This window comes from Populus euphratica, unplaced genomic scaffold, assembly GCF_000495115.2.
Source record: "Populus euphratica unplaced genomic scaffold, PopEup_1.0 scaffold25.1, whole genome shotgun sequence".
Lineage (NCBI taxonomy): Eukaryota > Viridiplantae > Streptophyta > Magnoliopsida > Malpighiales > Salicaceae > Populus > Populus euphratica.
The window spans coordinates 2,956,437-2,983,637 of NW_011499851.1; the positions used below are offsets into that span (position 1 = coordinate 2,956,437).

The following is a 27,201-nucleotide window of genomic DNA, read 5'->3' on the forward strand; positions in this document are numbered from 1 at the left end:
TAAAAAAAGCTATAAAATTAAATTTTTAACAAGATTAATATTTAAAAAATAAACTAAATAAAAATTTTTTTAAAAAAAATCATAACAAAAAAAATCATACAGGAAAATATTATAGCAATTTATAATGTTTGATAAAAAAATTTACAGTTGTAATTCTCAACCAACTCAATATTTAAAATAATAAAATTTATAAATATAATTTAAAAAAAAATTATAACAAAAAAATCATATGAGGGAACATTGTAGCAATCCACAATATTTTTTTAAAAAATTATAAAACTAAATTATCAACTAACTTAATATGAAAAACATAAAATCAATAAAGATAATTCTAAAAAAAATTATAAAAATATTGTATCAATCCACAATATTTAAAAAAAAAACTACAAAACTAAATTTTTAACTAGTTTTATATTAAAAAAATAAAAATAATTCTAAAAAAACACAAAATTGAAAAGAAAAAACAAGAAAATAATTTTATAAAAAAATATATGAGAAAAATTAAAGTTGAATTCTCAACTAACTTAATATTAAAAAAAATTAATAAAAATAATTTTGATAAAAAAACATGTAGTTAAAACTATTGTTAATAAAGTTGGTGCTCAAAGAAAAGCTGAAAATAGAGATAGAAAGCTGGGAAAAGTATATGTGGTAATTTCTTATAAGATGCCGATATAAATTGAAATTTTGGAATAGTAATTTGTTTTCTTACAAAATTAAATGCTTAAAAGACAACATGCAGCCTCATGTTTTGATACAAAATCATAAATTGAAAACAAAATTAAATTCTTAAAAGATAACATGCAGCCTCATGTTTTGATACAAAATCATAAAAAAAAATATTAATTCACTACTGAAAAGTACCAATCACCGTAAAAACCTTTTATAGTTTTGCAAATATGCAAAAGACTTAAAATAAAAATTAAAAATTAAAGGCTGAAAAATTTACTTGAGAGTGATATGAGTTATATGTGTGTGTGTTCATGTGTTATATATTCAAGGACGTTAAGAAGACAGGTGCTTTAATATTTAAGAATGTCTTAATAAGGCAGAATAAGTTCTCTTTTTCCTCTCGAAACAGCTGACGTGGGTTTCAGATTTATCTAAAGAAAAAGAAAAATACAATGATGCCCCCTTGATTTTTTATATGGTTCTGTGTAAACTCAACTGAGCTGCTGCCGTGTTCTTCTACACACATTGACAGTACAGAAATTATAAAGGTGGAAGGAAGAGAGGAGGCCCAACCAGACCGAGAGGAGGAGGAGGAGGAGGAGGAGGTGGGGGAAAGGAAAGAAAAGCCCTCCCGGGCCTAGGAAAGACAAAAAGAGAGGAGAAGAGAAAAGAAAAGGTGAGTAGGGTTGAAAATGAAAGGGAGATGGGCCAACCACGTCTGAAGAAAAGAAAGAGAGAAGGAAGAGAGGAGGATAAAAGGAAAAAAAATAATAATTGGGCAGTCCTGTTTTTTTTTATGCATGGCTTTCAGGTAAGCTTTTAATATGTAAAATGCACAATTTTTTATGGCGAATCAAATATTTCTCCATGATTATTTTTATGAGTAAAACTATATGAAAATTAGAAAAAAAAAGTAATAGGAACACTGACAAAAATTATTTTAGTGTTGTTTACTTATGAAATTTACAACAATTTTTTTCATAATAATTTCTTAGTGATGAAATAAAAAAATAAGATAAAAATTATGTTGACAATTTTGTTAGGACTTCTAACGTATTAAATTGGCCATTGAAATTGCATCGGTGATTTTAAAAGGAATTAAAACTTGATAGTCCTCCTTTCTATTTTTCTATTCAATTAAAATCACAACTCTTTATCTTTCTCTCTTTTTTTCATTCTCATTTCATCAATTCCACCCCTTTACAAAACCAACTACATAACCCTTTGATGCTTACCGACCTCTTCAGTAGTATCAGCTTCCCACCCCTGGTTTCATTTCTTGTTAAGCTTTCCTCTGTTAAGAAAGTAAACTTACCCATCTATGTTTAAAGTTAATTTATTAAAGTTTGTTTGTAGTTTTTATAACTGCTTGTATATATAACTGTTTTGGTTGTTTTATAATGATAATTTTATTATATTAATGTATGATTTGTATTTTAAAATTTGTTTGAGATTTGGAGTAAATATATTTAATTTATCACTTAATAAATTTGAGTATGATTTTGTAACTTAAATGTGTTAGAATTGAAGAAATCATGAGTAATTTAATAGGTATCAATTAATTTGTGTTAATTAAGTTGGAAATTTGGTGACAATTGATTTCATGTGGGATTTATATTAATTAATGATATTAATTTAGGTTGAATATATTTGAACCGAAGAAATGATGCATAATTGATAAGTTATTGATAACAATTAGGGTATTAATTGATGCTATTATTTATTTGATGATAATATGATATAAAAATTTATGATGTTTATAATAGAGATAGTAATAATGATGATAAAATTTGTAGTGATAATTATGGTAATAATAATATCGATGATAATGATAGTGATTATTATTGTAATGATGATATTAAAAGTGGTTACGATATGATGATTAATGATGGTGATAATGATAGGACAATGATAATAATTAATAATGGTGGCAGTAAGGTGGTGGTTATTATTTTGATGGTGAAAGTGTAGAAAAAGTTATGATGAGATAATGATAATAATGATTATTTTGAATTATGTTCATTGTTATTCTTTTAGACAACAAGTTAAAGTCTAACAAAAGCTTTTTGTTTCATCAAGTTATTTGAGTAGTGATAGTGACATGAATTAAGGTTATGATTATGAACAGATATCTAATGTAAAAGCTATAGACAAATGTTCAATAGTCGAGGATAACAAAACAAACATCTTTGTATGTTTGGCATTGACATAACTGTTGTGGTTATGGTTTGAAAAAAATTGTTTTATAAAAATTACTTTTAGTTGAGGTTGATTTGAAAAAATAAATAGTTGGTTTAAACTGTGGTGGGAATTGAGGTTGGACAAAAATAGTTTAATGTGTTTGGTTAAAAATGCTTTTGAAATTGAGGTTATAAAATAATTTAAAAAAATATATATTAATATTAATGATTTTTAATTTAAATATTGTAGATTTAACTATTGTTATTACATCATGAAATAAGTAATACTTTATATAAAATAGTTTTTATTATTTCATTAAACCATTTACAATTCCATTACATACAAAATTCATCCGACAAGAAGTACAATTTCTATAATTTTTTGAGCATGTAGTAAAATTAGATAAAATATTATCAGGAATAAAATTGATTTGACATTACAATGCGAGTGAATTTAATCCACACTCTAAACTAGGTTTTTTTTTAATGTACAAAAAATAAACAAATTTTAAAAAAAATTATTTAAGTGAACTATTCATTATTTTAAGTAAATAATGCAAGTGAATTGCACTATTCATTAAAACACGGTTTGAAGAACAAAAAGCAGCCAAAAACTGCTTTGCCAAAATCGTGTTGCAAACATGAATTATTATGGTTCCTACCAAAAATAAATTGTATTTTTTTATAACTAAATATTTGTTTTTTGTGGTTGCTGCAAATGCAGAAGCAACCACGCAAACAAATAGCCTCTAATATAATTGTGAAATTTAGAGAAGACACTTTCACATATTCTTTTTACTATTGTTAACTATACTGTTTTAACTGTATGTACATCATATTTTGACCTAAGTTATATATCACATGATTTTTATGAAATTGTCTGGAAAAGAATTCTCGAACAACTATCTATTGAGATGCAAAATGTGATAATATAACTCTTACAAGAAAATATAATGTATACGGCTTAACTAGGTGCAATTATGAATTACCTTTTCCTCTCCCTTCTAAACTTTATGGTTCAAGATCTTCCCCCTTTCCTTTTCACCTTGTTCAAACCTTATATGATATATTAGGTATGTATATTTAACATTGCTGATTTAATTGTATTTTAATTGAAATTTTAATGGTTTCCTACTAAAATTATAATGTGTTCTTCATATCTATTTTTTTTTAAAAAAAAGTTATCCGTGTATTGAATTTTATTTATCTTATTGTTGTGCATTACTCATATAAATTTACTACTTGTATCTTTTAACTATGAAAACTTAGGTTGTGCTATCTATTTAACATTATTCTTTGTGAAGTTTCTATAAATCAATTTTTAGACATGCTTTTTTGATTGTAGCTATCGGTTTGTTATGAGCAATCAGTTGTCGGCTTGAGAATCATAAAAAACAAAACAAAAAATTAAAATTTTTCATCGAAAACTTGATATCATTACTTTTCTACCAAAAACCTTTCACTTGTTATGAAACTTTTGGTAAAACTTAAAGAATATTACTAATGAAATAGGTAATGAAAAAATCAATAAAAAAATAAATAATGATAGAATTATCAATGGTCAAATGAAATATTATTGTTACAACTCCATCAAAAATAAAAAAATATCGATGAAATAGGCAACATATTACTACCTTTGAAAAATATCATGAACACCACTATTAAAAAATATATTGTTAGATATTTTATTTCGTTGATATTTTTTATTGTCAATTAAATCTTTATTATATGCCAATAAAATATTTCATTAATTTGTTTTTTAATTTTCTAGGAATATCTTAAAAAGAAGAAATGGATTGATAAAACAAAAGGTGAAAACTCAGCTGTGTTTTGTTTTTTTTAATAATGCTTATTTCATCAAAAGCTTCAGTCATTGAATATGTGGGATTTACTATTACTATTGAGATTCATCGATTTAATGAATGAGTTATTGTGAGAAGTGATTTTTTTTTTAAAGTACGCTTTTCATAATTTTTTTTTATAAATATAATGACTTCATAATTATATAGCTAGGAATCAAATAAAAAAAAAATGAATTCAGCCAGGAAAGTGCATGGGTATAAGTTGGAGCACGCACAACCTTATCCAATAAGACCTAACAACATGTTCTTACCTTTTACGAGTTTGTGCATTAGATTGTTCTTATCTGTAGATTATTTTGTTTCAATTATAGATTAATAATCATTGGATATTATGTGGTTGAAATTATGGGTATAATTAACTTTCAGTAAGTTCGATCAAATTATGTGGTTGGAAAAATCATTGGATGCGATTAGGGTGTTTTCATTGATATTTGATATTTTCGTATATAATGTTGTAAATAAAAAAATATTCTAATATAATATTATGTGCCTTGATATTTGATGACAAGAGTTAGCGGGGGCTCTTTGACCACTCATTAAGCATAATCTAAACATAATTATTATTGATTATTTATTATTTTCATTGGATTTTAATATAAATGACAATAAAATCTATGTCTACTTAAAAATGTAATATATGTCCTTAAATGAAAAAGAAAATCTAATTTTAATTAAAAAAATAACTTATATCCTTAGATTAACTTTTATTCGACAAAAATAACCTTAACAAAAACTCTCTTTCCCCTTCCCACCAAAGCAATATTTCTTTTTATTTTCCCACTAAACGAACCTAATTTCTATTCCCATATGGTGATGAAAAAAAAAAATACAAAACCAATATTACCACAATTAGGTCAGGTTAGTTTAATACTTATAAAATCTTAGACTCTTAAAAAAGAATATCTTGATATATTTATTTATTTATTTATTTTCAATTACAAAAACACACATGTATAGAACTCAAAAGAACAAATCCATACAAAATTACAAGGTCTAATTGAATAATAGGGTTATTTTAATGATTTTTCTTGTGATTGTCAAACATATTTCAAGTTGGTAGTTGAAATCTGTTAAGAAAATCTTTTATATATATATAATATCTTTAAAAATATTCCAATTTTTTTTAAATATAAATCAATGCTTTAATTGATTAGAAAATATCATTTAGTATATACTAGTTTACATTGCGGATAAAATTTTGTTGAAATTCAAAAAAATCGAAAGATTTTAAGAACTGAAGGCTAAATTAGTAAATTTAATTATTTCCCTATTTAATACACCAACTTCTATGATTTACAGTAAATTCTATCATCAAAAAATAAACTGGAGGTTAAATTAGTAGATTTAATTAGTTCCTAACAAAGATTCTTAGAACACCCGTTTACCCTTATTTGACATTTGTATACATGCTTTGCATTTTGGTAATCCAAAGAAATCTTAAGCATTAAAATTGATTTTACCTTTCTTATATTTCTTCACTAGCCATGTACACGCAATATATGACGGGTCGGTTATTTTTTTTTATAAATAATAATATTTAAATTTTATAAACACATTTTGAATTACAAAGAAAAATTTACGATTATAGACCTGGTTAAGTTAAATATATTAATTTTATTTTAATTAGATAATAAAATAATAAACAATAATAAAAGATGAACCAAATCTTTTTTTTTAGAAAAACCATAGTAACTTGAAAAAAAATTCAAAATAAAAAAAACAATTGATTTGTTGCTTTTTCATTTAATTTTTATAATTAATTTGATTAAACTCAAATGTGAAAATTTGACATTTAAGAGTCAACTTATCATTATTCATTTCAATATAATAAATAAATATTTAATTTTATAACTATAATTGCTATATCATTATACTATAAATTTGAGTATAAATCATTATAATGCTAAACATTTAATTTCATTTTGAATTCATTTGAAAAAAAAGAGTTTCTTACCTTATTAATTATTTATTACAAATATTAACAATATTTTTATTTTTCTTCAAATATAAATATAAATACTCATTCAAGAGTTTTATGGAAAACAAAACTCATTAAATATAAAATAATAAAATTTAATTGAAAAAAATCTTTGTTAACGTGACAAACTTATAACTCAAACAATAAAAGTTGAATTAATTCAAGTTAATTATCCAAATTTACAACTAAAATTATAAAATTAAAATAATTTAATAAAAAATAAAATAAAGAAAATCTTTAACAACACACATAATATATATATATATATATATATAAAATGAAAAATTGCATGTGCGATTTATTAATGATTATAACACGTATGAATGATGCAGTAGTTATAATATCTAATTTTTTGATGATGAAGTTTTTGTAAAATAGACTTGCTCGTTGAATTAAATCTCATTTCTCTTTATTTTGAACTAATTTTTCACAAATTTTTGTTATATATATATATATATATATATTAAATCAGTGCTGAAAGTATATATCTTTTCTTTATTAATGGAACAACCATTTTGAATTCTAAATACTGTAATGTAATGTATTTTTTAAATGTATTTTTATTTAAAAATATATTAAAATAATTTTTAATTTATTCTTAATTATAATATTAGAATATCAAACTTGTACAAAAATATTTTATTGGATAAGGACGCCTTCCATATTCTTATGACCAGAAAAATATGTCGGAAAGTATTTCGACTTTTCAATCTGATAATTCTCACTGTTTATAAGGCAACTTTGCTATTTTAATGTAGAATAAAGGTACATTCGAGATAGAACGCTTCCTTTGTATTAAAAAAAATTAAAAATTTATGTAAAAGCATATTTAAGAATTTGATAATAATTATTTTTTATTTAAAAATATATTAAAATAATATTTTTTTATTTTTTAATATTAATACATTAAAAAAATTTAAAAACACTGTTTAAAACACATTTACATACTGCCGATAAACATGAGAGAGTTCAGGCCAGCTACGCATAAACGTAGCATGGACTCGAAGGCCCCCTCCTCTCTCTGCTTGTTTAAAAAAACCAGAAAAACATCAAATCAATTTAAATAAAAACAAACTCTAATTGGAGTCGTAATCAAAAGCAAAAGAAACAGACAACAGTTTAAAGCAAGAAAAAAACGAACCATTTACGAAAATAGCGAAGCATCGCTCCTTTAGATTCACTACAATTTTCCGCCTCTTTTTCTCTCTCGCCAGACACGGTACCTCCTCGCTCACACTCACTGAATTGAGATTTTAAGTGAGATTTTTGCTCAATTTTGGCCCCTTGATGTTTGATTTTTAGTTTTGGGAGTGAGAATTGAAATGGCAGATCGCAGCTGTCGTTTTAGTGTTTAGAAGTAGAATCTTTCTTGCTCTGTTTCGAGCTCAGTGAGAAATGCGAGTATTAATTTTACAAGCATGAATGTTTGCTATTAAAACTTGTTTTATGTGTGCATAGGATTTTGAAATTGCGATCAGATTTGCTTGAATGAACAAATTTCAGATGATCAGCTTGTTTTTAGTGCTCTTTTGAGTGGAAATTCTGTATTTGAATTTATGAAATGCCATCAGAATTAATTGTGTATAAAAAACATCAAAAGCACATTATGCTTGTCGAATTGCTGTTGAAGGGTGAAATTGGCTTGCTGTGCGAAATAGAGAAGATTAAGGATGAGAATATTTCTTCCAACAAGAACTAAACGATTAAGCATGCAGCAAATTGTGGCAGTCTAGACAGTTGAAATTTAATGTTGAAAAAAAAAATGAAAATAGTGTTGTTGATGCTGAAGTGCTACTGATGGAAGATCCGATATTTATCATTTTCAACATGTCAAAGGGATGCTTGGTTTTTTACACTGGAAAAATTCTTACATAAAATGAGGAGAAATATTGTTTCATATAACAGTTATTGCGCTAGTTTTTGTGGTCAAATATTGTTTTACATTGGTTTCTCTTCGTGGAAAGTTTATTTGTGAATTGTTCTATTGAAAAACTCATATCTCACACTTAGCGTGCTATTTGGAAGTTAAATCCTCTAGGTTAGTTAGATAGACCGCTGATTCCATTTTGTTGTTTTCAAATCTTCTTATAAACTCTTGGTCTACTTGACAGGCTAATATCCGCTGCAACCAAGTTGAAGGTGTGGCATTTTTATGAAACGCATATATCTCCAAAGAGTTGAGGAATTAATGACTGCACTACGCATGTGTATGACCACACTGAACCAACTGATATTTAGGAACCTAAGTTTTAATTGCAGGCAAGAAGTACTTGGTTCATGTGGGTGGTAATGTGTCCTTTCCTAATGCAATGGCAGCTTTTTTGTTGCTTTCTTTTAGGGCTTTTTTGTCCGTCCACCATTTCTTTTGCACCAGGGCAGTATGAGGGTGGGGAAATTTGGTCAGGAAATGGGTTACATAGTTCTGGATCAGTTTCAAGCAATCACTCTAGAAATGGCACCTCTAGCTATGTTAAAACATTAAATATTTCTCTCCCATTAAACAGCTCTGTATCCTGCGAGGAACTAGGAGTGGGATCGCTTAATACCACTTGCTTGGTAAACTCAAATTTGTATTTGAATTCTGATCTTTATATTTATGGAACAGGAAACTTAGAAATAATTCCACATGTTTCAATTGTATGCCCAATAGAGGGATGCATGGTGACAGTTAATATGACTGGAAATGTTAACATTGGTCAACATGCAGCAATCATTGCTGGTACAGTTGTTTTTTCTGCTGCCAACTTGACCATGGATAGTCACTCTTGTATAAATACAACAGCCTTGGGTGGATCACCGCCGCCTCAAACTAGTGGTACTCCAGTTGGGGATGATGGAGGTGGTGGGGGTCACGGTGGGCGAGGTGCTTCCTGTTTGAAAAGAAACAAAACAAGTAATTGGGGTGGTGATGTTTATGCTTGGTCAACCTTGGCTGAGCCATGGAGCTATGGTAGTAAGGGCGGTGGCACATCCTCTCAGAATAAATGTGGAGGGAATGGTGGGGGACGTGTCAAGCTTCAAGTGAAGGAAATATTATACTTGAATGGATCTGTCACTGCAGAAGGTGGGGATGGGGGGCTGAATGGGGGAGGTGGGTCTGGTGGAAGCATATTTGTGCATGCTGTGAAGCTGTGAGTATTCATTGTCTGAATGACTAATTCATGCTTCTTCTTCTTCTTCTTCTTTTTTTTTTGTGCTGTGGTAATGCATGTGGACATGTTACCTGCTAGTTGGACAAATAGGCATCATTAGTGTGGGTCACTAGCTTTTCATTGTCAGTAGGTGCTCTTGCATGAACTCTTTAAATATCTTTGTTGATGTAAGATCAAGTTTTGAATAGGTTTCTTTATATTCTCTGCAAGTTGACAGCCAAGGTCTACCAGTAACCACACTGCTTTAGACATGGCACATCCCAGGCTCCATAATTATTCAGTTACTGAGCAATTCATGTCTAAAGTATTCTACGAGTCTCATTGCCCTTGAAGCGTTCTTTGAGTGTATCCCTTTTTTATAGTCTATTATGATCAGAACCTTGGAACCCCATTCTTGTACAGCATAGAGAAATTCAAAAGCTTACGATAATCTATCTACTCTTAAAAGGTTGATTGGAATTGAATGCTTGGCCTGCCTTCTTTAACATCTCTCTTTTATTGTCTGTTACTTTGGACAAATCTTTAGGAGCCTCCATGGTTTTGCTCCCCAGTCATACACTTTGTTGGCTATAAGCTTTGAAACAAAGAGTGGTGGAGTGGGATCAGATAGATCCTAGATCTGAAATTTCCTATGCATCATTTTTTACTGGATCTTCACTTGCTCTATGCTGTGTAAGAGTTTCATCCTATTTTTAAAACTCACTTAAGCTAGCAAGAAATTCTTTTGTGGAGTATGTTGCCTTCAATGCTGCATAGCTTGCAGCAGTTTTGATTTGGATGTCTGTTCAGCGACATTTTAGCAGAGTGCATCTTCAATCATATTTTGACTATTCTCCTTTTGAGTTGGCTTTACTATGTTTATATCAATTGATAGCCATTTCTTGGCCCCTTAGGTGAAGGCATTTGATACAATGAAAGGATTCTATAAGCAGCTCAAATTCTGCGTCATTTATTCTATCGTACAATTAAATCAATGTTATTGTCTTAGCTGTGGTTATTATATTTATACTTTTTGGTTGAAGAAATGGAAAGATATTTTTTTTATGCTTCTCGTACTGTTTTCAAATTATTTGACATTTGCTATTCCTTAAAAAGGTTTAGGAAGCTGAGTGGTGAGATTTTAATACTGGAATTTCCCTCTCTTTTTTTTTGCCATTTTGGGGGGAGGGGGGGGGGTTGTATACTGTTGAGATTTATATTTGATACATTGCTTAACATATCAGAATTAGGAAAGAGGTTTTCAAAGTAGTATACTGTTGAGATTTTTATTTGATACATTGCTTATCATATCAGGATTAGGAAGGAGATTTACAATTTTTTGTGCTGCTGTTTTTTTGGTTCATTTGTTTATGCAACTTCTTGCATCGTGTTTTGATTGCACAGGAAGGGATATGGAACTGTTAGTGCAGCAGGTGGAAGAGGATGGGGTGGAGGTGGCGGTGGAAGAGTTTCCTTGGATTGTTATAGCATACAGGAAGATGTGAAAGTTACTGTGCATGGTTTGTTCTGATCAAACATCTGTTTGTAGTAGTAGAAGCAACTTTAGTTAACTTATAATATTTCATTCATGTGCAAGAGGCTCCACTTGCTAAATAAATCTTAATAGTGCACACTGGAAGTTCCTTTTGATGAGATCAATCCATTCACTTACCAGTCTTGAACCCAAAAGCTTTGATGGACTTTTTTTTTTTTTAATTTCACAAAGAGGTGCAAAGCTGATCTATACATGTGCAGTAGGGTACATGTGAAATCAATAAAGTTGGCGCATTACCAGAACATGTTTTCTGTTGGCTATGAGCTGAATTCACCATATTCCATATCTCATTTCCTAACTATTATTTCTAGTTTCTTATGCAGTCATTAACTTTTTATCTTTTGCCATTTGTTTAATCTTTTGGAAGTCATAAACATGTTTTTCTCTATCTTCATCATGAGCACCAGCTAAGATCTTTTCTTACTTACCATCATGTATGGACTTCTTGCAAGAAGATGAAAATTTCCATGATTTCTTTTGAGATAATTCTTATGTTTTCTTGTGGCAGGTGGTTTGAGTATTGGCTGTCCTGGGAATGCTGGAGCAGCTGGTACATTCTTTAACGCAGATTTACTCAGTTTAAGAGTGAGCAATGACTACGTGATGACAGAAACAGAAACCCCTTTGCTTGATTTCCCTACTATGATCCTGTGGTCAAATGTTTTTGTGGAGAATTCTGCAAAAGTTTTGGTTCCACTGGTTTGGAGCAGGGTTCAGGTTGTCTAATATTTTCTCTTCATACATATATGTTACTATTTTGTTGAATGGGTTGCTTGTTTGTGCTCTCTGCATATGCAAATAACAAGTTTTAGCACCTATAATTCATATACATTGTCTCCCAAAGCTTATATTTCCTCAAGAACACATGTGATTTCTGTCAAGTGAGCCTGTGTGCTTTTACTTTTAGACATGCTGGTGCTTTGTAGGTTGTTCCTCCTAGTAATTCATGACATGTTTCTTCTTAAACAGATAATATCGAAATGGAAATGCATTATTAGTTGTCTGCAACCCAATTTCTGACTTGTCACATGTGCCAAGAAATGATGCATTTGTGATGGCGCATTTCCACCTTGACATTACATGCCATCAAATGTTATAATCCACCTTGACATTACTACTTCTGAAATTAATTTTATATGATTATTCAAGATCATAAAATGGTTTTACATGACACCTACTTGACATGTTTATTTCTGTTGTAGATTGTGAAGGTTGTTAACTGAACTAGCACAGTAGGTTTTCCTTAGAAACCTTGGTTGTTTGAGCCTGTGTCATTTGTGATATTTGAAGCTTGAGTTAATGAAGAAGGTGATTTATATAAATCTGGAATATAATTTTGTTTAGAGAATGATCTAGGTTCATGAGACATCTTCACCTAGGAAATTTGATGAACTTCTCTCTAGTAGACACTTTCTTCATGAACTTCAACTGACAAACTTGAATGTATATTTTCCTGTTGGTAGTGGTTGTCAGATTCTTGGACCATTATTCTGCCATAGTCATGGAAGCTGTTGTTTCTCTTACTACTTTAGTGGTTATTCTTTGTCTTCCAGTGGAATCTGTGAAGAAACACGGTCTTCATTGTCACCACTGTTTTTCATAAAATGCTACTGTTCTTCACTGCATGATGAATTTCACACATTCTGAAGTCTTAATACTTTTAACGTTGTTTCCAACTCCTTGAATGCATAGGTTAGAGGTCAGATTAGTTTATATCGTGGAGGCAGCATTGTTTTTGGATTGTCTGACTTTCCAGTATCAGAATTCGAGCTTGTAGCAGAAGAACTTTTGATGAGCGATTCTATCATAAAGGTATCTTTGTTGAACAATATTCATGTTTCATTTCTGTACAGGCTGAATCAATATGCACGTGTCTATCTTGAAATCATTCATAATGTTGTACAAAACCTTTAATGGGGAAAAATCCAACTTATGTTACACAAACAGATATACACATGCATAATGCATATGTAGATTACATATCTGTAAAATACTAAGATTAATATTTATATTTTTACTAGAAAGAAAAATGAGGTGTAGAAGGAACTGGTTTCTGGTTTTGGTTGTTTTTCTTTCTTCCAAACACGGCCCTCTTCCAATTTCTTGAAAGATGCATGTATTGTGAAGACTGGAATGAGGGAAGGTTTGGAGGAAGGAGCATCACCCCCTCCCAATCACTGAGAAAAACAAGTACCGAAGCCATATTGCAATTTGCACTGGATAGATTATTTATAAAGTGAAGAAAGAATGTGATTTAATTTTGCAAGGGCCTTAATGAGTGCCAGTTCAGCTTATATCCTATTCATACCATTGATGTTTGAACATGGGACCGGGGAGCCTTTTTGTGTTACTTTGGAGGATGTCTTATGTTTTCGGATTCCTGACCTTTTTCAGTGAACGTATCTCATCAAAACAAAATATCATCACATTGTACATGGTAATTTTTCTAATTAATTGAAAAAAGGTTTAAGTCCAGCCAGCTTATTTCTACTGGTTTATTGCAGTCATATTTACTAGATATTTTCATTAAGAATAAATAAGAGTGAATGCAAGTAATAAAAAAAGGTATCTCCCTGATGAAAAAGGGAGGGAAAAAAAAAGAAATCGAATTTAAAAGGTTTTCAATTCCTTTACATGCCAGTTTTTGCAGCCATATTTAGCATATTTTGAAGTCTTTTTCTCTTTTCAGATTTTTTTGAGTTTCATTGCTTCAAACCTTGCATGGATATATCCCGTATTCTCTATTTGAGGAGCTAAAACTTTCCACTCTCAAAAATGAAGGTTTTTGGTGCATTTAGAGTTGCCATCAAAATGCTACTCATGTGGAACTCCAAAATTGAAATAGATGGAGGTGGAAATACTATTGTTACTGCTTCTGTCCTTGAAGTCAGGAATCTGATTGTTCTAAGGGTATGATGGTTTTAACCTCAATTTTAAAGCTTATCACTTCATTTAAAAATACATCATGTTTGTCTTCAACTAAAAATCTGAGGCTGATTTTCGCTTGTGTTTGCAGGCAGGCTCTGTCCTCGGCTCAAATGCAAATTTGGGGTTATATGGTCAGGGACTACTGAAGTTGACGGGTCATGGTGATACAATTCGAGGCCAGCGACTTTCCCTGTCTCTTTTCTATAACATAACTGTAAGCCATTAGCATATGGATATGTTTCATTCTTTTTTATTTATAGTGTTGTGTTTTATTTAAAGTCTATTGTAACCTTGTACCTTGTTGAAACTCCAAGTGCTTCAAAAGATTAATGGCTTGTTCTCAGCATTTAATGAGCCTAATCAGCAGTCATGCGACACCCAGATTTGTAAACTCTATAACACAGATTTGTAAACTCTATAACATGGATTTGGAAACGCTATAATGTTCTAAGGGATGGTTGCAAGTAATCGTTCAGGCAGCTGATGTTTCACTCCAAGAAGTATGTTAGGATAAACATTCAAGGTTGATAAAAAGATGTGGGTGGTTTGGATCTGGGTTACTATGCAAACAAGTCGTGATGAAAACTGTGACAATACAATGGAGGGCATAAAAACACTACCCTCTCCAACCAACTCTTTCTTCTTCATCTTTTTCTGTAATTTGGTTAGAAGCTGAAATTCCATTACAGTGTTGAATTAAAAAATGGCATGAAAGAGTCATCTATTCTATTTGCTTCTGCACTCTTACCTTGTTTGAATTAGAATATAATCATGTGTGAATTCCTTTTATCCTTGGATCTTTTTCACTAGAAATTATGGGTACTGGGTGACATTTCTTGATGATGTCTGAAAACAGTTTTAATCTCATAATCACATCATTTTTTTTTCCAGATATGACTGGTAATTTCCTTATGATTTGTGTGATTATTCTGTTATTGCTAATGCCCATTATGGCATAAGGTCGTGGAGTACATTTGGGCATAACTGCTAGTGACTCCATGCCAAATACAGGTTGGACCTGGTTCTTTACTTCAAGCTCCGTTGGATGATGATGCTAGCAGAAGTGTGTGAGTATGAACTTCTATTTTAAGTATTGGGATATGCTGTATTAATACAATTAAAGCATCATAATATTTCCTTTATCATTACCTTTTTTTTATGTTGTTGCAGAGTTACAAAATCCCTTTGTGAGAGTCAGACATGCCCAATAGATTTGATAACTCCCCCAGATGATTGCCATGTTAATTACACGCTGTCGTTTTCACTTCAAGTAAGAGTTGAATTTAAAGTATGAATATTTCATATACTAGTTATTGTCTGTGCTCCCAGGCAGATAGAAATGACTCTTCTTGTGGGGCTAATCTTGTTCATGTTCAAGCAGGTATAGCACTAAGGAATTAAATGAACAGAATAGAGAAGTTGAGAATATTGAAATATTACTCCAAAGAACCTAAAATATTAACTCATCATTTTCCTGCAACATCATCTTAAGTTTGCAACTTGCAGTTTTGTGGAGTCATCCAAGTATATTTTAATGTCTCAACTTGAAGACCAGCTAGAAATCTCATGAAACATCATATTTGTGCTTCTATCATAGATAAATTGATCAGCTTTGGCTACCATCTGTTTTTTATGCTTTCAGGGTAGAAATGATTTGTACTGCCACATTATTAGCTAAAGCACCGCCATTCTTTCATTAACCACCTTTATATTCCTTGTTTCGGCATGAATTGAAGCATGTGTTCATGGCACGTGTTCCACAGTATCTTCAGCATGTCATTCTTGGAATTTTTGTAGTTTTAGGGACTCAAATTTTCTTTGATGTCTGAACAGCTGATGCCATTATAATCCGCACAGTTTGGTTTTTTTACCAGTTTAGACTTCTTCAAGCAGTTTGTGCTCCAAGTTTGTCATTTCTGTTTTGATGTCGAAGTGTTGGTCAGTCCTTCTTCTGTGCAGTCTTTTAATTTGGAATTATTTAATGGCTGCAACTCTTCTTTTGATGTATCAGCTCTTCTTTGTCTATTGGTGTTTACTTGTGGAATCTTTAAATTTTAAATATTTGGCAGATTTGTCGGGTCGAGGACCTCCTTGTAAATGGCATTATAAAGGGGAGTATTATCCACATCCACAGGGCAAGAACTATCATTATTGATACTGATGGCTTGATTACTGCATCGGAGTTAGGTAGAGAGTCTAATAGTATTATTGTATTTCTTTTTTTGGCTGATGGGCGATCATTGTTCTAATTGCACTGCTCTTTTTAGAGAGTATCCTCAGCATCCAGTTGTATGTTTTTAATTCTAATCTGCAGATTTCCTCTTCAGGTTGCAATGGTGGTGTTGGAAAAGGGAACTATTCCAAAGGAGCTGGTAGTGGTGCTGGGCATGGGGGAAGAGGGGGCTCAGGTTGTTTTAATGGGATCATGAGTAATGGTGGTAATAAATACGGTAATGCTGATCTTCCTTGTGAATTGGGAAGCGGAACCCAAGGTCCCAATCAGTCCTATGGAAATGTTCTTGGAGGGGGGATGATTGGTAATATTTTCATAAATCACTAGTTTAACAACAAAATTTTCATTTTCACGTTATGTTACTATTTGTTTACATATTCACCTGTGATGCTTGAATATTTCTGAACAGTATTTTACATATCTGCAAATATTTGTGATTTTATTCCGTGTGCTTTGAGTTTCTCCACTTAACAGCATTCTGTTTGACATCAATCCCAGATCATGCTTACTAACTTGTGCTTCATGTTTGCCAGTGATGGGCTCCATCCAATGGCCACTGTTAAGGCTCAATCTTTATGGATCGTTGATGGTAGATGGTCAAAGCTTTGATAAAGCATCAGTAAATAGTAATGCTTCTTTGATTGGTGGACTTGGTGGAGGTTCTGGCGGGACGGTTCTTCTTTTCCTGCAAGAGCTTATGCTTGCGAAAAAATCATATCTATCTGTTCGCGGGGGAAATGGCAGCCCTCTTGGTGGTGGGGGAGGTGGGGGTGGAAGAGTTCATTTTCATTGGTATAAGATAGACACTGGGGATGAATATGTTCCAGTTGCATGTATAAGTGGTTCAATTAACAACAGGTATGCTTCACATAGATAGAAGGGAAGCATGTTATGTGATATGAGAGCTCGCGTGCACACACAGAGCACTCTGTGGACTTTTCATCAAGGCTGGACATTCCGCCTTCTCTTTCTTCTTATGCCACATGTATTAGACTAGTTATATCATAACTAAGCTATTTTGTAATAATGGAATACATCACTTGGAGATGCATATAACATATAAGAAGTTTACTTGATATCACAGTGGAGGAGCTGGAGAAAATGGTGGTCTTTTTGGGGAGGAAGGCACCATCACTGGGAAAAAGTGCCCAAAGGGCCTCTATGGTACATTTTGCAAGGTACCTGTTGTTCTGACACTGCCCTCATGTGGTTGTTGGTTGCTTCATTCTTGAAGTTAATGTAGTCTGGGCAGTTTATAGGCAAGGGTAGGTCAGCACTTTATGCATTTCCTGCATATTTTCAGCGGACTTTGATAATTTAGTCTTCTAGCAGCACTAGGTTTTCTTTAGCTTTTAATCTTTTAAGTTGTTTTTCTTCATGCTATTTGGAATTCCTAATCCCAGGACAAGGAAGAGCCAAATAGTGTCCATAAACTTAGTTGTAATACATGCTTTGGTCATTTGATTATTATGCCTAGTTTCTTTAACCTAAAATGGTTGACATATAAACAATTAAATATGCAAAAATATTAACATAGTGGAAAAAATGGACTAGGTGGATTGTGGATATATGAGATTTTTTTGAAAACTTTATGTATTGAGCACAGATTGCGATGGATGTACTTTGAAGTTCAATTTTCAATTCCCAAAAACTTCCAGGTCTAATCAGCAACTTAGCAAAACATCGATGGGAATTCTTGTTCACAGGATTACATTTCACTATCCAGTTGTAATTTGCATTGTTGCAAGATAGTATTTGTATTTCTTAAATGATAAAGACACACCCACACCCACCCACCCACCAACACATAGTGTTTGCTTGACTCGTCTCCTATAATTAAATGATGCACCTTATCTACAGGAATGCCCTCTTGGTACTTTCAAAGATGTTGATGGCTCTGATGAAAGTCTTTGCATTCCTTGCTCTCTTGATCTTCTTCCTAATCGTGCAAATTTCATACATGTACGAGGTATTTCTGATTGACATTACTCTCTCTATCTCTACTTTTTTTAACTGATGTGATTTGATATTTAAGTCACCGGTCCACTGCAGGGGGGGTTAGTCAGCCATCTTGTCCCTATAAATGCATATCTGACAAGTACAGGATGCCAAATTGTTATACTCCTCTTGAGGAGCTGGTGTATACATTTGGAGGCCCTTGGCCTTTTGCCCTCATTCTGTCTTTCCTTTTGGTGCTTCTAGCTCTATTGTTGAGTACAGTGAGAGTCAAACTGGTAGGATCAGGTTCTTGTTATGGTGCAAGTTCAGTTGAGCATCAGAGTCATCACCACTTTCCACATCTACTTTCCCTATCAGAGGTACTTTGATAGCAAACTGCCTTCGACTATATATGCTGCAGCTATAAATGGGTCAAGATACAATACAGCACTTTGACAATTTCACATTTGATTGTATTTTAAACCTAGGTGCGAGGAACTAGAGCTGAAGAAAGTAAGAGCCATGTCTACAGAATGTACTTTATGGGCCCCAATACTTTTAGGGAACCCTGGCATCTTCCATACTTTCTCCCGGATGCAATTGTTGAGATTGTGTAAGTAAACTGGATGACTTTCAATGACATCAAAGGAGGATATAATTGGATAGTTTTTTAATATAATGTTTGGGGTTAATTTTTTATTCCTCAAATAATATTCATTGATTACCCTTTTTTTTCAATCAAAATTCTTGACCATGGTAGACTCAATCCACTTCTCGATGCTGACAAGATATAGTAAACTGTGAAGCTTTTCTTATCCCATGCTTGTTTTTCCATTTCTATCCTGTATAATTTTATTCTATTGAACTTATTCTTGATCTAAGACATGCTCCTTTGTGAACTGTTCCAATACATACCTGGACATACTTTGCAAGCCCTTGAAGTGAAAGCACAGATTGTACGAGCCTCCACTGTTTCCATCTTATTCTGTATTTATTAATTATTATTTATAAAGGGAAAACCTTTTTTGATCCGCATGCAGGTATGAAGATGCTTTTAACAGGTTTATTGATGATATAAATTCTGTTGCCGCTTATGAATGGTGGGAAGGGTCAGTCCACAGCATACTTTCCGTGCTTGCCTATCCTTGTGCGTGGTCCTGGAAACAGTGGCGGCAGAGAAATAAAATTCATCGACTTCAGGAATATGTCAAGTCTGAATATGACCACTTGTGTCTTCGCTCTTGTCGATCTCGAGCCCTGTACAAGGGGATGAAGGTTTGATTTGTTGTTCTCTTAACTTTTCAGTTGTTTCATTTACAGAACTTCACTTTTTTTTAGGTGTTTTATTTGTCAATACTTCAAGCTAACAGTGACTTCTCACTTCTGGCATGATACTAGCACCCCCATAACTTATTTACTGTCTTTATGGTGGTTGGAACTTGGGAATCTCCAAGAAATGTTTATGCATGCAATAATGTTTTTCTTATCTTTTGAAGCTCACAATGTATTCAACAAAATAAATAAATGTATTTAGGAGCAAATGTTGTGTTTTGACACTCGTAAAGAAATGCTCATGCATGATAAATGTGTTGAAATTAATTTTGAAGTCTAAATTGTGTCATTTTTAGTTCTTCTAGGTGCATTTCTTAATGATGTGGTTGTCCTATTAAGTGTCTAGAATTATCCTTAGACTATATAAATACATGGATTGAAAGAATAGTAATCTAGGTCCATACCTTCTTCTCTAATTTTTTCTAACATGGTATCATATTTAGTTCGGTCTAATAAAGCGTTTAAAAGGTTATAGCATGTGTTGAAGGGAGAAACCTTGGGTGAGTGGATGAACAATCAACTTCCAAAAAACAAAATAATAATTTAGGTGCAAGATGATAGAGTCCAACAAGAAAATTAGAACCTTGCATTAAGAGAATGATATAAGAAACAAGAGAATGATATCAGAAGTTAAGAGATGCTAAGTGCAAGCAGAGAAGTCCATGTGCAAGAGATGATGTGGTATAATAAGAATCACAAATGAAGAAAAGAAAAAAGCTCTTAAAAAAAAGAAGGGATATGGCTAAAAAGCCATGCTAAAGAATGCGACAACAACCACTAGACAAGAAAAATAGCTCAGAAGAGTTGTGTTCAAGTAAATATTGTTGTTAAAGATAAGAAGATTAAAAAGATGACAATGAGATGCCTTTAGCTCGTCATGATGATAAAGAATGACGAAAATAAAGATCCAAGATCTTCAGGGATGAATGCCAAGGGAAATGGTTAAAGAAGAAACAATTTTGCAATTTGCAAGTTTCATAGGATTTTCAAAATTAGGAGAGTGTTGGAATTAATTTTGAAGTTTAAATTCAAAGTTTCCTTTTAATGATGTGGTTATCTGATCAAGTGTCCAAAATTATCGTACTAGTATAAATACATGTATTGAAAGAGTTGTAATTTAAGTCAAGTCTATAGAGATTTCCTCTCATTTGAGAATAACATAAAATAAGTAAGAGTTTCGACATGACCAAAAGATTATGTGTTCTCCTAAGTGCAGGAGTGTCAAAGTAATAAATAACCCGGCAAGATCGGGGTCGAACCACAGAGAGATTAATTATATAAATTATAGATAACAATAATACAACAATAACAATAGTAGTAGTAGTAGTAGTAAGAACAAGAAGAAGTTGATCAGAACTTTGAGATGGAAGATCAATGTAAGGATTAGACAATGATAACAACAAATATCAAGGTTAGAGGATTCACTAATAGTATGTCAAACAAGTATAGTATAAATTTTTATTACTCAATTGGAAACAACACACAAAGGAGATTACAATCAGATTATAAATTGTTAACATGATTACATTAGTTATCTTATTCGAATAATGTTAATATTTGTAAATATTGTCACGTAGTCATGATTATAACTTATGTTAACAACAAATCAAGTTTTTTTCATAGCTCAGGTGTCGGTTATACCATACAGTATGGGCTATGAACCAACTCTTGACTTGGTGATAATCCTTATCTTCTTTTGTCTGCCCAAAACGTCATTGATAACGTCAGAATTGGAACCATTTGAAAATATGAAAGTTGTAGGAAATTGTCTCAGCTTTCCAGAAAAAAAAATGGAGGTCATTTGGACTTTTAGAACTTCAGATATAGGTCAAACACTGAACAGTGTTCGGGTTGCAGGACATATTCGGACTTATTCGTTATTGCTACAATTTGAACTTGAAAATAACCTTTTTAAATCTTGGGCTCCTCGTGAAAGTTGTAGGCTTGTGTCTTACCTTTTCATACATATAAAATAGACCTAAATCCGAGATCTACAATTCTAAACATGACCCAATTACCAAATAGTGTTCTCGTTTAAACTACACCTGCATCTTTTTTCTAAGTTTGGCCATCTCTTTGTCCTTTCAATTTTAGTTCTTAAACTTATCAATCAATTCTTTTATTTATATGATAAGCTGAATTTAAAATGAACATTTAATATAAATTAAAGATTTCTTATATTATTAGATATATTATTATAAAACATGCTTTGGTTAAGGGGTTATTGATATTTCAAGTGCAAAATGATGATATAAAACCTTGATAAAAATGCACTTTTAAATACTAATCAAGTTTATTCGTACCTTCTCTCCTAATTTTTTTATAACAAAATATTGCTATCCTTGACCCACGAGCAATTGCTCTGTTGTGCCAGCCCATTTAAATTTATTTTTTTATGATATTTTATCAGATATTAGTTATTTTTTTCTAATTAAATGGAAGGAAATAAATATAAAAAATACAAGTAACCTAACTATGTCATCTATTATTGACATTATATGTGCATCTAGGTTTCTAATGGTTAAATAACTCATGAATTGTGAGCTAATAAAAATTTTTAAACAAACAAGCTGTACATTTGTCTCTAAGTGCATGGAAATAAGTGGATTATGTTTTGATAAGTATGTTATTATGCTGTAGCATGGCCAATTTTGGTCGATCATGCTAGTCCCTTGCTGTACCAGCACAAGCCCATCGTGGTTTGTGTCATTCTGGTTCGTATGCTATAAAACCATAGCCTAGCCCAAGCAATTTATTGATGTGCCATGCTCTTACTATTCACTGGCTGGTATGCTATAAAACCATTACATTCCTTCTATTTTTCCATTAACTAGCATGTGAGTTGCACATGTTTCATAGTAAAATATCAAAATATCATAGATAATTAGTCAAAAACATTAAAAAAAACTAACATATGCTAATCTTGTGATAAAAAACATTATTCACGATATAATTAAGGCTATCATTAAGAAATTAACCCTTGATAGTTTGATGACTTGTTGGTGACTTGCATGTGATATTTAATGGCTAAATTGGACGGAATATACCAGAAGGGGGGTCAATTAGAACAAAATTAATACAGGGATGTCAATCAAACTGGCCTATATAGTTCAAGGAGTGCTTGTACAGTTTACTTTTTTGCTGAATTTTCTTTTCAAACAGTTTCTGTTTGCATTTCTTTTTAAGTGGGAGAATATCTATTTTTTCCTTTTGTCTTTATATGAGTGGCAACTGATGCAGGTTGGAGCGACGCCAGACTTAATGGTTGCTTATATTGACTTTTTCCTTGGTGGTGATGAGAAGCGTTTAGATATAGTGTCTATAATACAAAAGAGATTTCCCATGTGCATAATATTTGGAGGTGATGGGAGCTATATGTCACCTTATAATCTACATAGTGACACATTATTGACCAATCTTCTTGGTCAGGTATGACTTTTGACATAAATTAGGATTTTAAGTATCACCTTATCCTTCTCCAATGTTCTTCTGACATGCAGAAATACATCATTGCAGCATGTCCCAGCAACTGTCTGGAATCATTTGGTGGCTGGTTTAAATGCCCAATTGAGGATCGTGAGGCATGGATCTATCCGCTCTGCTCTACTTCCTGTCATTGATTGGATATGCAGTCATGGCAACCCCCAGCTTGAGTTCCACAGAGTTAAGATGGAGCTGGGATGGTTCCAAGCAACTGCTTCTGGTTACTATCAGTTAGGTGTCTTAGTAACGGTTGGTGATTATTCTCTCCATTCTATTCACCAGTCTGACTGGGTAGATAAAGGCAATGGTGAACCAACAAGGTAATTTTGAGAGTTATAATCTGTAATGTGCTAGTGTCATGTTCTAATCTAAGTTATACCTGTTGGGAAGTGGCAGAGAGACAGACAGCAGGTGATAGAATAATATTGATTGGGAAGTTGTAAAATGGTCATATTTCATTAGTTGTCTTGAACCATTTTATTTAATGTCTTTAACTGGAGAGGTAATAGGAATATGCTTTAAAGATGGAGAAAAAATTGCATTTGTAAGGCAAAATCTTGTATCCAAAGCAACTTGCACAATATAGTGCTTTTATGGAGTGATCCAAACATCTTGTTGCAATGACTTTTCATTGTTCAAATAGCATGGAAAAATGTGGTAGTAATGCTACATGGACCAAATTGCTTTTTTTCTTGCTTCTTGAGTCATCATATGCTAGTGGCCCGAAATATTATCATCTTATAGAGTCAGCCGTCATTCAAATTACAGGAACAGTGCCTCATGTGCAAGCAGAAGTCTTAAGCAGCTGCAGCAAGAGCAGCCATACTTGAGTCAATCTTTATCTCGCAAAAGGATGACTGGGGGAATTCATGGAGGTCTTCTGAATGAAGCTACCTTGAAATCTCTGGATTTTAAAAGGGACTTTCTCTCTCCGCTCTCTCTCTTATTGCATAACACTAGGCCTGTTGGCCGTCAGGTACTGGATGGCTATACATTTAGTACCTCTCTCTTGCTTCTTCTTTTTTTTCACCGAATTCTTTTACTTTTTGTTGTTTCAGGATGCTCTTCAGCTTTTCATTACTATCATGCTTTTGGCAGATCTTTCTGTCACACTTCTCACATTACTTCAGTTCTATTGGATTTCTCTTGGTGCTTTCCTTGCTGTACTGCTTGTTCTTCCTCTATCCTTGCTTTCTCCATTCCCTGCAGGCTTGAATGCCTTATTCAGCAGAGAACCTAGAAGAGCCTCACATGCTCGTGTATATGCATTATGGAATGCAACCTCCCTGTCTAACATTGTAAGTTATACCAAAAGTGCTGTACTTTTCTCCCAAACTACTTGCTAATCACTACTTGCAATTACAAAGCTTCTTAAGAGCTTTGGCTTTCCAAACAATTTCTCTTTTTAGCCTAGTTTACCTTCATTGATACAGATTTTTAAGGCACAAGTTATAGCAGAAACCTTCCATCCCTTAACGCATACAACATAAATTGCAGACTCAGGGCAACAAAAACTCTGCACCCTTCATGAGTCTTACTTGAGTTACTCTCTTTTAGACGACTTAATAAACTATAACCCTTTTGTTGCTTTCTGCAGGCTGTAGCTTTCACTTGTGGTATTTTTCATTATGGATTTTCTTCTCTCCGACCACATGATGAGGAAAACACATGGAACATTAGAAGGTGAGGTTTTATATCTAATCTGTCCTAAATCAAATGATTGGACTGTAAGATGAAAATAACAACTGTCAAATATTGTGCAGTAATAACCTGCATGCCAACTCTATATGCACTTGTGCCAGTCTCAAATAATTCATTTTCTCCATATGAAGTTCAATGACAACGATATAGTTATGGTACTTCTAAGTTCAGTTCTTGTTTTTTGTGCACCAAGGGATTCTGATTTGTTAATTAGTCTTTCACCCGTACATAGCATATGTGATATATGTAATCTGCATACCCCTCTTAGTAAGTTTTACTGTAGATTACTGAAAGTTTTCCTGTCTTATTAAATGCTTGTATTGGATTGAAGGTGTAAATTAACTGGTTTCATTTGTTGAGCCTTTTTCTTCATTGCTTGCCTAGATTTTAGTTTCATGTTTTGATGTTTCATAGACATATTAAATGATAGAAATTATGTACTTGTAGCATTTGGAATTTTTAATAATCTGCCACTTAGTCTTTATTTGTTGGATTCGAAGAAAGGCCACACAAAGATCAGATTGGTTGACATTTATCCCTGATTGGCCCTTGCAGAAAGAAAATTGCATCAGTTGTGCTCAAAACCCATTGACAGCCACATATATCTTTTATTCAAATTCATCTAGTTCCTGTTCTCTGAACTCTGTGAAAAGTCTCTGTAGGTGGTTTTCTTTGTTTATGTTTTCGATGTTGAATGGAGACGACAGATGTGAGATATGGTAAAATTAGTCAGAATCATATGACTTGATCTGTTAACTTAGTCTCAGATATGTCTGAAAGGTGATTTAATCTATTAACTTAGGCCAAAGACATTAATTCATCCTATGCTGTATTGCCTTCAATAACATAGTAATTTTCCAGGAACTTTGGCCGCACTGCTAATGATCACAGTAGCAACTACTGTGATCATTAGCCAAGCTAGTTGGAATTCTGATTAATTTAGCTCGATTCTTTATTTTTGTTTGTTTAAGATTTTTTTTTGGTGTTATGTTTTATCAAGTATCTGAAAAAGCTTTGGTCATGTTTACTGACAGAGAGGACAATAAATGGTGGCTGTTGTCAACTATCCTTCTGCTGTTCAAGTCAGTACAAGCTCGTTTAGTAGATTGGCACATTGCTAATCTAGAAATCCAAGACATTTCTTTGTTCTGCCCAGATCCAGATGCCTTTTGGGCTCACGAATCTAGTTCATGAATTCAAAGAAACTGATGCATCTGGAAAGATTTATATATCTTGGTTTCTCTGTCTTGTTGACAGGGTCAGGGGAAGAGGCTTTCACCCTTTGCATCAGGCTGATTCCTCAGGTGAGACTGCTTTGCCGTGTAAATTTATTGAAAATAGTGTGAAGGCATTGGTTATAGGTGTGCAGGTTTCCTTCTTTGTAATTATAGTGCCACATGAATTGAATTATTGGAGGAAAAAAAAAATGTTGTGAGCAAGATAGGATCAGTTTGTTCAGTTTGTTTTTTAGTTCATTGTAGAAATGCCAAAGCACCAATTCAATTCAATAGTTTAAGTTTTCAGGTGAGGTTTTAGGATATAATTTATATTATTTTCAAACACACATATTCAAGTAAAAGCTCTTTAAACTTGAAATTTGTACAGGCTCACATTACCTTGTGTTTAATTTTTATCAAATAAATAAGAATGGTGAGATTCGAACTCGTGACTGTTGGTCATCAAGACTCTAATATTATGTCAAAGAATCAATTCAACTCAAAAGCTTAAAATTTTAGGTGAAGTTCCATGTTAAAAAATCATCTTAACCTAAAAATTTAAGGTTTTAGATGAGATCCTAAAATATAATTTATATTATCATCTAACAAAAATCATACACTACATTAAAGATAGTTTAGTGGAAGATAAATCATTTTTGGTGTTCCATGCTAGCTCTTCTCTCTCTTTCCAAGCCTGCGACACTAGGTTCAGATTATTTTTGTAAGATAATTTTTTTTTGGTGGTATGACCTTCCATCTCTTTTAAAGCCATGGTGATGTTAGATAAAGATGATGCATGTTGCACAATTGTAGAGTCTTGGTTATGTGATGAGGCATTCCTCTTGGTTACAGCTTCGAACTGGTTATAATCTCCTAGTAAAGACGTTTATATTACTCATTTAAATAGATCTGCTAGTTCAGAATGTCATGGCAATAATCAGGTGAATTGCTAATGTTATTTTTTGTTTTAGTAGCCCTTTGAGAGCATGAA

General features: G+C 32.3%; 1 protein-coding gene across 2 annotated transcripts; it reads left to right on the plus strand.

The window, feature by feature from the left end:
• Positions 1-7,693: 7,693 nt before the first annotated feature.
• On the plus strand, positions 7,694-26,956 carry LOC105121628 (uncharacterized). Of its 2 annotated transcripts, XM_011020357.1 has the most exons (24): positions 7,694-7,911; positions 8,804-9,823; positions 11,228-11,343; positions 11,887-12,095; positions 13,071-13,190; positions 14,160-14,288; positions 14,395-14,520; positions 15,318-15,373; positions 15,477-15,576; positions 16,376-16,493; positions 16,634-16,843; positions 17,073-17,397; positions 17,624-17,717; positions 18,400-18,508; positions 18,592-18,857; positions 18,966-19,090; positions 19,518-19,752; positions 23,050-23,238; positions 23,326-23,612; positions 24,061-24,268; positions 24,351-24,590; positions 24,890-24,975; positions 26,028-26,476; positions 26,822-26,956. In XM_011020357.1, the coding sequence occupies exons 2-23, from the start codon at positions 8,970-8,972 to the stop codon at positions 26,185-26,187; spliced, it is 4,362 nt and encodes a 1,453-aa protein (XP_011018659.1). In that variant the 5' UTR covers positions 7,694-7,911; positions 8,804-8,969; the 3' UTR covers positions 26,188-26,476; positions 26,822-26,956. The 2 variants fall into 2 exon arrangements, with proteins under 2 accessions (XP_011018659.1, XP_011018660.1); XM_011020358.1 differs by lacking the exons at positions 7,694-7,911; positions 8,804-9,823 and adding an exon at positions 10,330-10,516.
• Positions 26,957-27,201: the final 245 nt, after the last annotated feature.